Source organism: Thamnophis sirtalis, unplaced genomic scaffold (genome assembly GCF_051295495.1).
Source record: "Thamnophis sirtalis isolate CommonGarterSnake01/CBP01778 unplaced genomic scaffold, rThaSir2_p1.2 scaffold_11, whole genome shotgun sequence".
NCBI lineage: Eukaryota > Metazoa > Chordata > Lepidosauria > Squamata > Natricidae > Thamnophis > Thamnophis sirtalis.
In genome coordinates, this window is record NW_028261391.1 from 4813230 (window position 1) to 4827180 (window position 13951).

The window sequence follows — 13951 nt, forward strand, 5'->3', positions numbered from 1 at the left end:
AATCTGGGAGAAGTTGACACCTAGATATGTAATGTTAGTCAGGTTAAATACTGCCTCATGAAAAACACTTAGCTTTAGTATAAAGGCTCAGAAAAGATATACCTGTTAACTTGCAAAGCATCCCTGGCCTGCTTTCAAGTTGCCATAGACGGGGGGGGGGGGGGGGGGGAGGACTGACAGAACAGTACAGCAGCTGCAACCAGAAGCACATTACACACACACCTTTCTCAAGCCTGTATCTCAGGTTATTTGCAACAGCCAGAAAGGCATGATCTCTATAATTTATGACACACCCTGGGGGGAGAGTCATCATGCCACTTACGTGAACTATAAGGAAAGAACGAGATGATTGGATCTTCTCTTACATTCTCTCCAGGTTTTCCGTTGATGGGCAGGGGATGTGGTTGGCTTGATATATTGTGTGAATCCACTCAATAGTGATTTAATCGTAATTATCTTCCAATAATTTGGAAGGTATAGTCTGGCATAGGGGAAGGGGAAGGTTTGAAGGTTTTATTCAACTTGTATGCCGCCCTATTCCCGAGGGACTGCCTACAAATACATCATGGTTAATAGTTTCAATTGATGTGTGAACTCCATGCTGTGAACTGACTGGTCCCCAACATCCATTTATCTAAGTATTTGCCAAACAGATGCCTGAAGGAAGAGGCAGAAGCTTGTTATACAGGTTGCCCTCGAGTTATGACCACAGTTGAGCCCAGAATGTATGTTGTTGCTACAAGGGAAATTTAAGTGAGCTTTGCCCCATTTTACGACTTTTCTTGCCACATTTGTTAAGCAAATCACTGCAGTTGTTAAATTGGTAACACAATTAACCCATTGACTTTGTTTGTCAAAAAGTCATAAAAGGGGATGATGTGATCCCAGGACACTGCAACCGTCATAAATATGAGCCAGTTGGCAAGCATCCAAATGTAAATCACGTGATCATAGGGCTGCTGCAGTGGTCGTAAGGGTGGGGAAAAAATGGTCCTGTCGCTTTTTTCAGTGCCATTGTAACTTTGGACGGTCCCTAAATTAACGGTTGTAAGTCGAGGACTGCCTATGCTTCAACATTTGTGGCCTTGCCTGGGTTTCTGAGATGTTGAGTCGTTTTCAAAGATGCTGCTGCCTTGGAGTAGTGGTAGTGCCTCTGAGGTTGCTTTCCCCGTTTCTTATGTCCCCATTTTCCTCATAGGAAGCCCCTCCTGCCAGAGGATGCCTAGCGTAAAGGAGTAATGTTCATAGCGGCCTCAGTATGTCCCCAATCTAACATTACTCTCTTCCTCTTTCCCTTCTACTGACCTGCTTCCTCCTAACCCTGTGTGTGCTGCCCTTGCTGCTGCTCTTCATCTGTTTTCTCGCTTTCCGCATAATGGTTGGACCTGCCTATAGCACCAGGTAGGAGAATCTGCTGTCCTTCCCCAAAGGTAATCCAGCAGATCCCTCCAAAGGGTATTGGATACTGAACTAGGGTTCCAACTGGGCTTCTTGTAGTCAACTGGCCGTTTGGCGCACAAATAATTTTATTTTTTTTCTGGGAGGAAGAGCAACCAAAGGAGGGAAAAGGCAGAGGTTCTTCTTATAATGTAATGGTAATATTTAAACAGCATCCCTAATTTGAGTTATTCCAGGTTGATCCCAAAGGAATTGAGGAGGGAAAGGGGGGGGGCTTTGTGTTTTTTAAAGAGCCTATTTCAGTTCATTTGGATCTCTGAAATCTGAATCCTGTATGGCTGAGCCTACAAAAGCACATCTCCTTTCTCCTGCTCTTCCTCCAGACTAAGGAAGAGCAGTCTCAAATTACCAGCCAGGTAACTGGCCAGATTGGTTGGAGGCGCGAAGGGATCAAATACCGTCGCAATGAACTCTTCCTGGATGTTCTAGAGAGCGTGAACTTGCTAATGTCACCACAAGGTAAGTGTAAACTTTCTTCAAATGGGGGGGGGGGGAAATCAATCAAGTCAACCAGACTAGAGCTGGAAGGGACCTCGGAGGTCTTCTATTCCAACCCCCTCACTCAAGCAGGAGAACCCTAGACCATTTCAGAGCCTCTCCAGTCTTCTCAAGAAAGCAGAACTCATGAAACGAAAGCCGTCTCATTTATTGGAAGATTGCGATAGCAAGAGATTTAGGCAGGAATTAAGTTTTCCCGCTCGAAACGTTAGATTAAAACATTGCATACAGAGCCCCTCCCAATGTCCAGTGCCTCATCGAGCCAATCCCGGTGTGTGAAGATGTTATGGGAAACTCAGGCTGAGAGGGTGATAAACATTTTGTCTTCAAGGCAAGGCTGATGCTCTTCTCCAGAGCTGAGATAAAGTCCATTCCATTCCCCCCACCCAAGGTCCCAAAAGCTACAGCAAGGCAAGGAATAGAAACAGAAACCCCATACAGAGACTCCCCCCCCCCCAAGCTTCCCTCTTCCCCCCAGAATAGCAATAGCATTTAGACTTAATATCACAGTGCTTTTATAGTCCTCTCTAAGTGGTTTACCGCCTCTTGCCCCCCAACAATCTGGGTCCTCATTTTACCCACCTCAGAAAGATGGAAGGCTGAGTCAACCTTGAGCTTGGTGGGATTCAAACTGCCAAATTGCAGGCAGTCATGAGAAATAGCCTGCAGTACTGCACTCTAACCATTGCGCCACCACAGTGTAACTACGAATGGTCCCTGAATTGTCAAGGACTACCTGTAGAAGTTGATTTAAATAATCATTTTGACAAGAATCATAGCAATAGTATTTAGACTTATATACTGCTTCATGGTGCTTTTACAGCCCTCTCTAAGCGGTTTACAGAATCAGCATATTGCCTCCAACCATCTGCGTCCTCATTCCCCCCCCCCCCTCGGGGAAGTTTGGAAGGCTGAGTCAACCCAGATTTGAACTGCCAAATTCCTGGCAGCTGGCAGTCAGCAGAAGTAGCCTGCAGTGCTGCACTCTAACCACCGCCCCACCGTGACTCATACAAGTGACAGTGTCCTTATAGGAATCTCTGGGACCTGACAACAGGTGACTTTCCCAGTCTCTCCTTTAAAAAACCCCAGTGATGAAGCGCCCACAACTTCTGAAGGCAACTTCCGTTCCACTGGTTAATTGTTCTCACCGTTCGAAAGTCTTTGGAATCTCTTTCTGCTCTCCCAACGCTTTCTTGGCCTTTTCCTTTCTTCCAGGCCAGGTGTTGAGTGCTCATGTCTCGGGACGAGTGGTGATGAAGAGCTACCTGAGCGGCATGCCCGAATGTAAGTTTGGCATGAACGACAAGATCGTAATTGAGAAGCAAGGCAAGGGGACGGCAGACGAGACGGGGAAAAGGTAAGCAGGGTGAACGGAGGGAGGTTAAGTTTTGGGCAGTGTGCCACTCTTAAGCCACGCCTGTGTGCTCTTCCCCTTCGCATTTGGAAAGAGGCCAGGTGCTTTCTTCAGGTGATTTTCGTTGCTTTGCTCCCTTGTTTAAAGCAGGAGCTGAACAAGTGACTGTGAACTCCTTTAACAGTTTAAGGAGGTCTCCCAAGAAAACTTTACATTCTGGCCCTGCTGCACTTACACCATTACCTTAATCTATATTTCCACACCAACTGTGAGGCTGGAAAATCAATCAACCCAGGATCGCTCTGCCTTAACGAGGCTGTAAGAGCCTGTAAATGTCCCGCTTTAAAGGAGACCGTTAGGATTGGTATAATACATGCAGGTCCTCCGTGCTGCCTCTTGCCGACTTCTGATACTGAATTCTCTTTCTCTTTTGTGTCCTGCCGACTCCAGTGAAACAGGAAGGTAGATAATCTGCTTACTGCTGTGTGCACGTGTTCCTCACACACCTCCCCCTCCCCCCGCACCCTTCTTGGCTTTGTGTGATTTGTGCATGTACCACCATCTTTAGACACTTCCACGCAGGTTCCACCTGTGGTTGAAGGCTGAGCTACCATGTGCTTGGTTCGTAGGAACAAAGCCGACTCAGGCGTTGCTGTCTCATCCGGTTGGCCCAGATAGGAGGAACTTGCTTGAGGGACTTGGGCAAGATTTCATATAAGGCTTTGAGTAGGAATAGGGCTGGTTTCCCCCCCCCTCCCCTAATTAAGCCGTGAGTTGGCTTCTTTGGATGAACTGGGGGACAACGCAGCAGAGGAAGCTGATAGAGAAGCAAGAGAGGAAACCTCCCCTAGAATGGTGTAACTGGAAGGCTTGAGCCTTTGGAGTGCCCAATTTGGGTGATGGCAACAGCAAAACCAATTCTTTGGAGGTGAGAAGGAAGTTCTCCAGAATGCCACCCTGGAAACTAAGACACTTCAACCATTAATGGCAAAATTGCCAGTTACGGCAAAGCAGATTTTTGCTAAGTTTATTTTCATGGCCTCGAAATAACTGTTTTATAACTGTACAGGTAGCCCTCGACTTACAACAGTTCGTTTAGTGGCTGTTTGAAGTTACAACGGCACCGAAAAAAGCAACTTATGATCATTTTTCACACTTAACGGCCATTGCAGCATCCCCATGGGCATGCAATTTGCATTCGGATGCTCGGCAACTGATTTACATTTAGGACCGTTGCGGTGTCCTGGGGTCACATGATCCCCTTTTGCGACCTTCTGACAAGCAAAGTGGGAAGCCAGATTCACTTAACAACGGTATTACTAATTTAACAACTGCAGTTGATTCGCTTAACGAATGCGGCAAGAAAAGATGTGAAACGGGGCAAAACTCACTTAACAAATTACTCAACAAATCCACTTTAAATTCTTTGTTCAATTGTGGTTGTAAGTCGAGGAGTGCTTGTAATTCATTTAATACGGGTAGCCCTCAACTTAACCGCCATTTCGTTTAGTGGCCTTGCAAAGTTACAACAGTACTGAAAAAAATGGCTTACGACCGCTTTTCACACTTACGACCTCTGCAGTCGTCACGTGATCAAAATTGGGACACTTGGCAACTGGTTCATATTTATGACGGTTTGCAGTGTCCGGGGTGTGTGTGTGTGTCATGTGATTCCCCTTTTGCAACCTTCTGACAAACAAAGTCAATGGAAAAGCCAGAGTCCCTTAGCCACAGTCTTATTAACTTAACAACTGCAGTGATTCACTTAACAGCCGTAAGCAAGAAAAGTCATAAAATGGGGCAAAGCTCAGCAACCGCCTCTCACTTAACGACAGAGATGTCGGACCCGCTTGTGGTTGTAAGTCGAAGCTTGCCTGTAATCGGAGCAGCATGCCTGAATATGAATTGAGGGCAGAGTAATAGAAAGGCTCCTTGGGAGAGTCAAAGTTGTCAGGTTGAACCTTTCCATATTGCACTGTGGGGAAAACTATCCAGACAGCATCCTCTGAAGCAGATCTGAGCTGTGTGTGTGAAGCCAGTTGCATCTGACGCCCATCCTGTGTCTTGAGCATTCACTCTCTGTCCTGCAGTGCAGATCCTTCTCACCACGCTGGCAAAACTGCCCTTGAATGACTTCGCCCGCCAAGTCATTTGCTTGCTCCCACCCAACTGTGGCTTTTCTGCAAGATTTGCAGTGAGATTTTGGGGGTGTTGGGTGGTCTCTGAAGTTTTTTCCTTGCCGAAGAGGATTCCTCTGTTTGCAGCGGAGAGAATTACAAAAAAATAATACTTTTTTTTAGTAAACCGCCTGGAAAAAAGCGTAATGGCTTCTTGAAAAGGAACTCTCATGTCTCCCCAGCTCTGGCAGGAGCTGGAAGACAAAGCCCCCTTGTTTTTTGCTTACTTTCGAACATTGTGCTTAAGCCATAAGATGGCTTATTTGATTTTTGAGTCCGTCTCGGATATAAACCCAATGATTACTATGCTTTGTAAACTGTGATTTATGGCTTAGTACCTATGAAATAGACGGATGCGGTGGCTCACTGGCTAAGATGCTGAGCTTGTTGATCAGAAAGGTCGGCAGTTTGGCGGTTCAAGTCCCTAGCGCTGTGTAACGGAGTGAGCTCCCGTTACTTGTCCCAGCTTCTGCCAATCTAGCAGTTCGAAAGCACGTAAAAATGCAAGTAGAAAAATTAAAACCACCTTTGGTGGGAAGGTAATAGTGTTCCGTGCGCCTTTGGTGTTGAGTCATGCCGGCCACATGACCACGGAGATGTCTTCGGACAGCGCTGGCTCTCCGGCTTTGAAACGGAGATGAGCACCGCCCTCTAGAGTCAGGAACGACTAGCACAAATGTGCAAGGGGAAACTTTACCTTTACCTCTGAAATCAGCCAGTGTGGCTTATTCATCAAATTACAAACAATGGTGTTAATACGCAGTTATGCCCAGCCCCAAACCTATATCACTTCCATTCCAAAAACACTTTAAGGAGCAGGCATGTTTGAGCGAGTCTGATGGCGCTGTAGTTCCCCAAGTGAATTGGTGGGGGCAAACATCACTCCAGCCAGCTGTTGCTTGGATTTCCTGGTGATCAGGCAATTCCAGTGGCTTTCGAGGGAACCCGCGGCTCCCAGAAAGGCCCCTTTATATACACGCTGCCTTTATTTTGAATACTTTCTGTGACTTAGGCGTAAACGTGTGAGACCATGTGCTCCGTCTGAAGTTTGCAGTGTGGGGGGCCCTGAATGCCATTGCTGCAAGGCTTCGCACTAACTTTGATCCTTCTGGTTCTGTGTCCTAGTGGGAAGCAGTCCATTGCCATTGACGATTGCACTTTTCACCAATGCGTGAGGCTCAGCAAGTTTGACTCGGAGAGGAGTATCAGCTTCATACCGCCAGATGGAGAGTTTGAGCTCATGAGGTGAGGTTGCTGGGGGGAAAAACTCACTGTATCCATTGCTTGGAATAGCCCTCCAGTCGGTTACTTACTGAATTCTGCCTGCTTTTTTGCAAAAGAAAAAAAAAACAGGGCCAAGACATTTGCCAATAAGAACGAAACACATTCATCTGGAAGTTCCTCCTAACATAGAGGGGACCAGCTTGAAGTTTTAGCATTGTACATGCTCCTGAGCCTGTTATTTTTATTTTATTTTATTTGATATGTATGTTTGTATTTTATCAACTTCCAGGGCCCCTACTGATTGTGATTATCCTGCAGCACAATTTCCTATTGTACGGAGGTAAAATACAAGCAACAACTATAGTGCAAGCTAGTAAATAGACTTTAAATACCATAAAACACAAATTCCCATTGAAGGGTTAAAAAACCTTCTATGTGGATTGTCATTTTGCACCGCCACTTTTGCAGCATGGACCTTGGAGTGCCTCCAACTGTTAACTGGGGAACCCAAAAGCATTGAGAAAACAAGCAGTGTTGACGCAGCTTGGTTAGCGGAAGGCCTCTCTCAGTAGAAATAGTTTGTCTTCTGTTGGGAGAATAATTAGGATAGGCTGAATTTCTTTAGAATTAGATTCAAAAGCCCGGAAGTCAATTTTTAGGTCATGTGCCCCAAATGGGCCACTTTGAAATATGGATGTTGGGTTCCCAGTAAGAATTTTGAAATTTGCTTCATAATTAGGCTCCACACCCATTTGATTCAGATGAACCTGATGACACAGATACACCTCCAGCCAGGTGACCTCAATTACTCTCTAAAAAGGATGCAAATGACCAGCTGTCTGCAAGGAGTATCAATCCTTCCCTTCCCCACCTTCCCATTAGAGCTGAGGAGCTTCTTGGATGAGAAGCGAAACATCTTCAAAGAAAAACCAGAAAGTCCAGTTGCCTCCTGAAAAAGCACATTTGGGAGTGCAGTAGAATAATGTCAGTGTTAGAGGGCGTGTATGCATGTGTTTGTGTGTGTGTGTGTGTGTGTGTGTGTGTGTGTGTGTGTGTGTGTGTATGTATGTATGTATGTATGTATGTATGTATGTATGTATGGGATAGGTTGAAGACCGGAGGAAAACTGTCTCGATCCATTAGGTCCATCAGTGGCCTCTTAAAACATGAAGATTTATAGAATAAGCATCTTTTTCAGGTTAGCTAAGAGTTAAAAGAAATGGTTGAAAAATGGGACAGATAATCCGTGAGACTAAATACCAGTAAATCTCAGATAGGTTTTCAATTTAGGAGTATTTGCTGATTGTGTGGGCAGTGACAGATTTCCTCTCTTCCATTTTGTTAAGTTATTGCTTGTTCTTTTCCATCAGGTACCGAACCACTAAAGACATTATCTTGCCGTTCCGTGTCATCCCGCTGGTACGTGAGGTGGGACGCACCAAGCTGGAGGTGAAAGTGGTGATCAAATCTAACTTTAAGCCTTCCCTCTTGGCTCAGAAGATAGAGGTGAGCCCCTAGCATAAACACTTTTCGTTTCGCCTCGCTACCCGTCCTTTGCCTTTGCGTCATTTGGATAAAAAACTTTGTTTTACCCATTTTGTGTACATAGATGAGGTTAAAAATGTGATGTTGCAAATATTGGGGAGGTTGTAAATCTCAACAATATTAGGAAAATGATGCATTGCGGAATGGAACAAATTCTGAAAGTTGTAACCTTTGAAACACAATACATGGTTTACCAAATTTCATTGAACTACATATCCTTTCAAAATGGATTGAATTGATATTCTCCAGGTCAGTGTTGGCAAGAATTTTATATGCCTTTTATTGGAAAAGATCTGTTCCCTTTTCAGAAGAATGACTGACTAAATTCTGAGCGTGTGTCTTGGTGTTTAGCATAACCTTTCATTTAAAAAGTAAATCTGATATAGAATTTAATGGTAACTGGAAACCATTCTTGTACTTATACCCAGAATTATGTCACATCCAAAATTGGGTCTTTAGAGATTAATATCTATGGAGATTCTCAGTCATCCAGGGCACAGTTGTCACAAAGGTGCTTTTTCAAGAGGCAACTGGACTTTCTGGTGTTTTTTTTTTAAAGACGTTTTGCTTCTCATCCAAGAAGCTTCTTCAGCTCTGACTGAATGGTGGGGAATGAAAGGATTTATATTCCTTGCAAACAGCTGGTCATTTGTATTCTTTCTTTAGAGATTAGCTCTTACCCTGTTGCATAATTTATATTATTGATTTAATGCATCATTGATGCATCAAGTCTTTACTTGAATTCTCTGAACCAACAAGCATTATTAAATGCAAGTCAACAGTGACTTGAGGATTTTGATTAGAAAATAAACATGAAATGCTTTTCAACAATATGAACTTCTGATGATAAGAGCACATTTGTTCTATGATATTTAAAACTAGATAACTTTACGCCTAGATTTCTCCATCTGTACCGGATTTGCCCATCTCTACCATCTTTTTTATAGTCTTTTAAGATACATAAAAATATCCGTAGGACAAAAGGAAACCTTAGGACATTGAACTTCAGTGATCATGGTGATTCAGAGCAGTACTAGGCACAATGACGGAGTACTTGCTGAGTTATAGGCACTTAATAAAAGCCTTGGGAAGCATAAATGGGAAGAATTCCATGCAAGGTGTGCCTTAATTGAGCTCCATCTGGGAAACTTGATCTCATCAGTGGGAAGAGAGGAAAGAGTAATGATGAAGAAGCATTGGGAAAGCAGGGAGTGACATTCAAGGGTGGAGGGAGAAAACACAGAAGTGCTACATAACAGGAAAAGACATAGAAACATAACACTTCCATAATCTTACTTTAGGCCAGGGGTGTCAAACTCAAGGCCTGGGGGCCGGATCCGGCCCACAGGGTACTAAGATCTGGACCATGGGGCCTCATTGAAAACAGTAAAGGACCGCTCCGTGTTGCTTCTGCCAGTGAAAACGGGCTCCCGAGCTCCATTTTCACTGGCAGAGGGTTGCAAGAGATTGTGGCAGTGGAAATGGATCTCGGGAGCCTGTTTTCCCTGGCATAGTGCTTGGCCACCACAGGAGCCCCCGACACGAGTGATGTTGAGCTGGCCAAGCTCACCCCAACCCTCCCGAGGTCAAACCCAACCCTGCTGCGGCCCTTAATGAAATCGAGTTTGACACTCCTGCTTTTGGTCGCAAAGACAATGCGGCAGGGTTTGTAAATAAGGCCAGTCGTGCCCTCCGTATATTGAGCTTTTACTAACCAAGTTGTGCTGTGATGTTTAAGGAATTCCTTGTCCTTCTGTCAGTACAGGTGGTCCTCGACTTATGGCCGCAATTTATCCCAGAACTATGATACTGAGTTGTACTAGTCGTTAAGCAGGTCACCCACATGATGGAGCCCATTTTATGATCATTTTGTGACAGTCATGAAATAAATGAGGTGATTGTTACGTAAACCCATTTCAGCCAGGGGGCCCTTTTTTGGGGGGGGGGGGGAGGGAGCAGAAACCGAAAGTAAACGTAGGGAGTTGTAAGTTGCAGTCACATGACTGTGGGACCCTGCAAAAAAGCTGTAAATGTGGGATGGTTTCCAAGTGTCCAAAATGCGGCCATGTGACCTGTGAGCCAAGCGACTGTGAGAACTTTGAAACCGTGTTGTATCTAGTTCTGTGGAATTCCACGGGGACTTCAACCCTAAGCGACCAATTGTAAGTTGAGGCCTACTTGTAGTGCAATCCTGCCAAGATGATTTCCTTGCTCTTTCTCGGGTGTGCATTTTTGTTTTTAAGCTATCTTCTCTTCCTTTGCAAAAACAAACAAACAACTCCCCTCCTCCATGTTTTTTTCACCTAAGCAGCCAAATGTGATTCAAATAAATATTTCTTCCAGGTGCGAATCCCGACTCCTCTTAATACTAGTGGTGTACAAGTCATCTGCATGAAAGGAAAAGCAAAATACAAAGCCAGCGAGAATGCCATTGTCTGGAAGTAAGTGGCATGGGTTTTTTTTTCTGAATTGGGGCAGCTGGAGCTCTGCCCCTCTCTACTCATGTGGTCGCTGGCATTGGGAGAGGTTGTGCTCCCTTTTAGGCCAGGGCTCTCCAAAGTTGGCAACTCCCAGAATTCCCCAGCCAAACATGTGGACTTCAGCTCCCAGAATTCCCTAGCAGAATGGCTGGCTGGAGAATTCTGGGAAATGAAGACCCCAGTCTTCAAGCTGCCAAATTTGGAAACCCCTGCTTTAGGCTGAGCCTGATGGAATGGGCTTTAGGACAGGGGTCTCCAACCTTGGCAACTTTAAGCCTGGAGGACTTCAACTCCCAGAATTCTGGAAGCTGAAGTCCTCCAGGCTTAAAGTTGCCAAGGTTGGAAACCCCTGCATTACTTGTGCATATTCTAAGCAAACAATTTTCAATTTTATAGAATTAAAAGGATGGCTGGAATGAAAGAGTCACAGATCAGCGCAGAGATAGAACTGCTTCCAACCAACGACAAGAAGAAATGGGCTCGGCCACCCATCTCTATGAACTTTGAGGTAAGCAGCCACATTCTTCCCAAAAGGTTCCCTGGAACAGGAGGTACGATATAGAAACATTCTGAGGGGCTTCAACAGCCCAATCCTCTGTCCTCTTGGTTCTATCAAGGCCCCTGCCAAACATTTCCTTCCTTTGTAAAATGTATCCCATCTCGGAGCCCTCAGCAAACCTAAAGGCCATCCTCCAAAAATCCAAATCTTTGCAACATCATCTCTTTAGCCAGTGATTACTGGCTAAAGAGATGATGATTACTGATTTCCAGGATCGTTATTTTCTTACATTGTGGCCCTCAAATGAAAGGATTGATGGGAAAGTAGCTTAAATGAGGGAGGATTACGAGATTGTTTTTGTCCATAAATATGAGGAGGTTTAGTCCAGTAGCTGAGTTTGCCTGTTGCTTTTGTGTGAAGGATACCTTCAAAATGAAGTCTCTTTCCGGGAAAGTAATTGGAATCTTGTTTTAGCCAACAAGGCTAGATATCTTCCCTTGTTCTGTGCTCCGGTATAGTACTGTATTTTTCGGAGTATAAGACGAACCTTAGTTTTTGGGGAGGAAAATAAGAAAAAAAAATCTGACTCTGCCTACCAGCATCCATTGGTATTCATCTAGCGTCCTTGCAGCAAACAGCAAACGGCCTGGTCAGCTTCAGCACATTATTGCAGCCTGGACCATCGCCGCCTCTGTGCCTCTGAGCCTCCGAATGCTCAGTTTCAGACCCATTCAAGGCCGCCGAAATTGCCAGAGCACATCGCTACCAATTGCCGCCTCTGCACCAGAGCCAAGGTGGCGCAGTGGTTAAATGCAGCACTGCAGGCTACTGCTAGATCAGCAGGTCAGCGGTTCAAATCTCACCGGCTCAGGGTTGACTCAGCCTTCCATCCTTCCGAGGTGGGTAAAATGAGGACCCAGATTGTTGGGGGCAATATGCTGACTCTCTGTAAACTGCTTAGAGAGGCCTGAAAGGCCTATGAAGCGGTATATAAGTCTACTGCTATTGCTATATTGCTATTGCACTTCTGGTTTTCGGCCTCTGCGCATTGAGTTTTCACCCTCCGCACACCCCATTTTTGGCTGAAAACGGCCGATGGGTGGCGGCCGGCGGCTGGGTGCAGGGCTACATTTGGTATATAAGACACACCAAAATTTTCACCCTCTTTTGAAAGGGGGGAGTGCGTCTTATACTCTGAAAAATATGGTAATTCTTTGTGCCTCATTAGAATCATGGACAGTCCAGTAAGTCTCACTTTGACCTTGGAAGATTTGCAAGGGCGAGTTTTTCAAAAGCCTGGCTGTGAGAGGCTCACTTTCCCATCCTTGTGTTCTGCCCTCCTTTGTACAGGTTCCCTTTGCGCCTTCCGGGCTGAAGGTGCGCTACCTGAAAGTCTTCGAGCCAAAGCTGAACTACAGTGACCACGACGTGATCAAATGGGTGAGGTACATTGGCAGGAGCGGGATCTACGAGACAAGATGCTAGCCCCGCGCAGCAAGCTGGCTCTCTCTCTCTCTCACCCTTTGGTCTCAACGTTCAAGAGCATTTCACTGGCCCGTCCTCTGTTCAGCTGCTGGAAGCTGGAATCCTGCAGCTGCTCTTTGAAGGAAGGAAGGAAGGAAGAAAAAAGGGGGGACACCGGCACCTGCTTTGTTTCAGTTACTGTTGGAGATGCAGCTGACATCAGGTGGTTTGAGAGTCTGGGCTCATGTCTTGCTTCTGTCCCAGGATGTAAAAGGGCCAGTCTAATACCACCCCCTTGTGGTCATTCTAGGGAACATCCACCACGTGATAACCCCCCCTTCTGTTGTCACTACTTGCATTATATCCTAGTATTTTTTTGGAAATCCTTGTGCATATGTATCAGTAGACTAGACAAGAAATCATAGACTGGACAACCCTTGAATTAATTCTGGCTCCTATACTTGGCTCTTGCTGTTGTAATTGTTGTTGTGCGGCAAAGGTGGGAATATTCCTCATTGCTTTCTCCTACAGCTCGAGGAAGGTTTGTGACCAAAAATGTCTGAGGGGTATTATCATGGATGGTGAGAATAGCAAATAATTTTCATAGCCTCAAAGGGCAACTTCCTTGGAGCGCTGAGGATAGCTGACAAAGCCAGTACCTCTTCTTTCTTAAACACAGTCCCTCCCCCCCCCAAAAAAAATAATCTGGCACATAACTGGGGAGAGACTGATTTGATCAGTAAGTAACATCCAAAGGATTTGTCCTTTGGTTAAGAATTGGCCAGCAATCTTTCCTCCTCTTCCTTTCCTCCTCCCTTCCCCCTCCCATCTTTCTCTTGCCCAATCAGCTTATGCTTTCTTCTACTAAAAGCTTTTGGGTCAATGGAAATGCTGCTGCGATCCACAGTCCTCTGCTTCAGGTAGTGTGGTCTCCCATTTTGTACACGTGTGATTGTCCAGTTATAAATCCAATAAAATATATAGAACCAACTGTGTTGTGAGCGATGGCTCTTAATGGGTACATGGCTGGGCCAGAGGCCTTACTAAGATTCCTGTCTCCGCTCTAAAACTAGGGAAGATGCTGAAACAATTAATTGGGTACATTCCTGTGCACTGTTGGTAGTCTACAGTTCATAATCAAATTCGGTTGCTTGGTCTTGAGGCACTGTAGCAGTGGATAAGTGAAGATGGGTAAGGGGAAATGTAATAGCAGTGTTCCAATATTTGAGGGGCATCTTCAAAGACTAGT

The 13951-nt window shown here is 45.2% G+C and overlaps 1 protein-coding gene across 1 annotated transcript in view; it reads left to right on the top strand.

Annotated features, from left to right (window-relative positions):
* Window positions 1-13692, top strand: part of AP2M1 (adaptor related protein complex 2 subunit mu 1) — a 39392-nt gene extending 25700 nt beyond the window's left edge. The window contains exons 5-11 of the mRNA XM_014067311.2: window positions 1782-1917; window positions 3175-3316; window positions 6616-6735; window positions 8085-8220; window positions 10603-10700; window positions 11136-11247; window positions 12589-13692. Coding sequence (XP_013922786.1) covers window positions 1782-1917; window positions 3175-3316; window positions 6616-6735; window positions 8085-8220; window positions 10603-10700; window positions 11136-11247; window positions 12589-12723 — 879 coding nt within the window. The 3' untranslated portion in view covers window positions 12724-13692. The remainder of the gene's footprint in view (window positions 1-1781; window positions 1918-3174; window positions 3317-6615; window positions 6736-8084; window positions 8221-10602; window positions 10701-11135; window positions 11248-12588) is intronic.
* The last annotated feature ends 259 nt before the right edge of the window (window positions 13693-13951 follow it).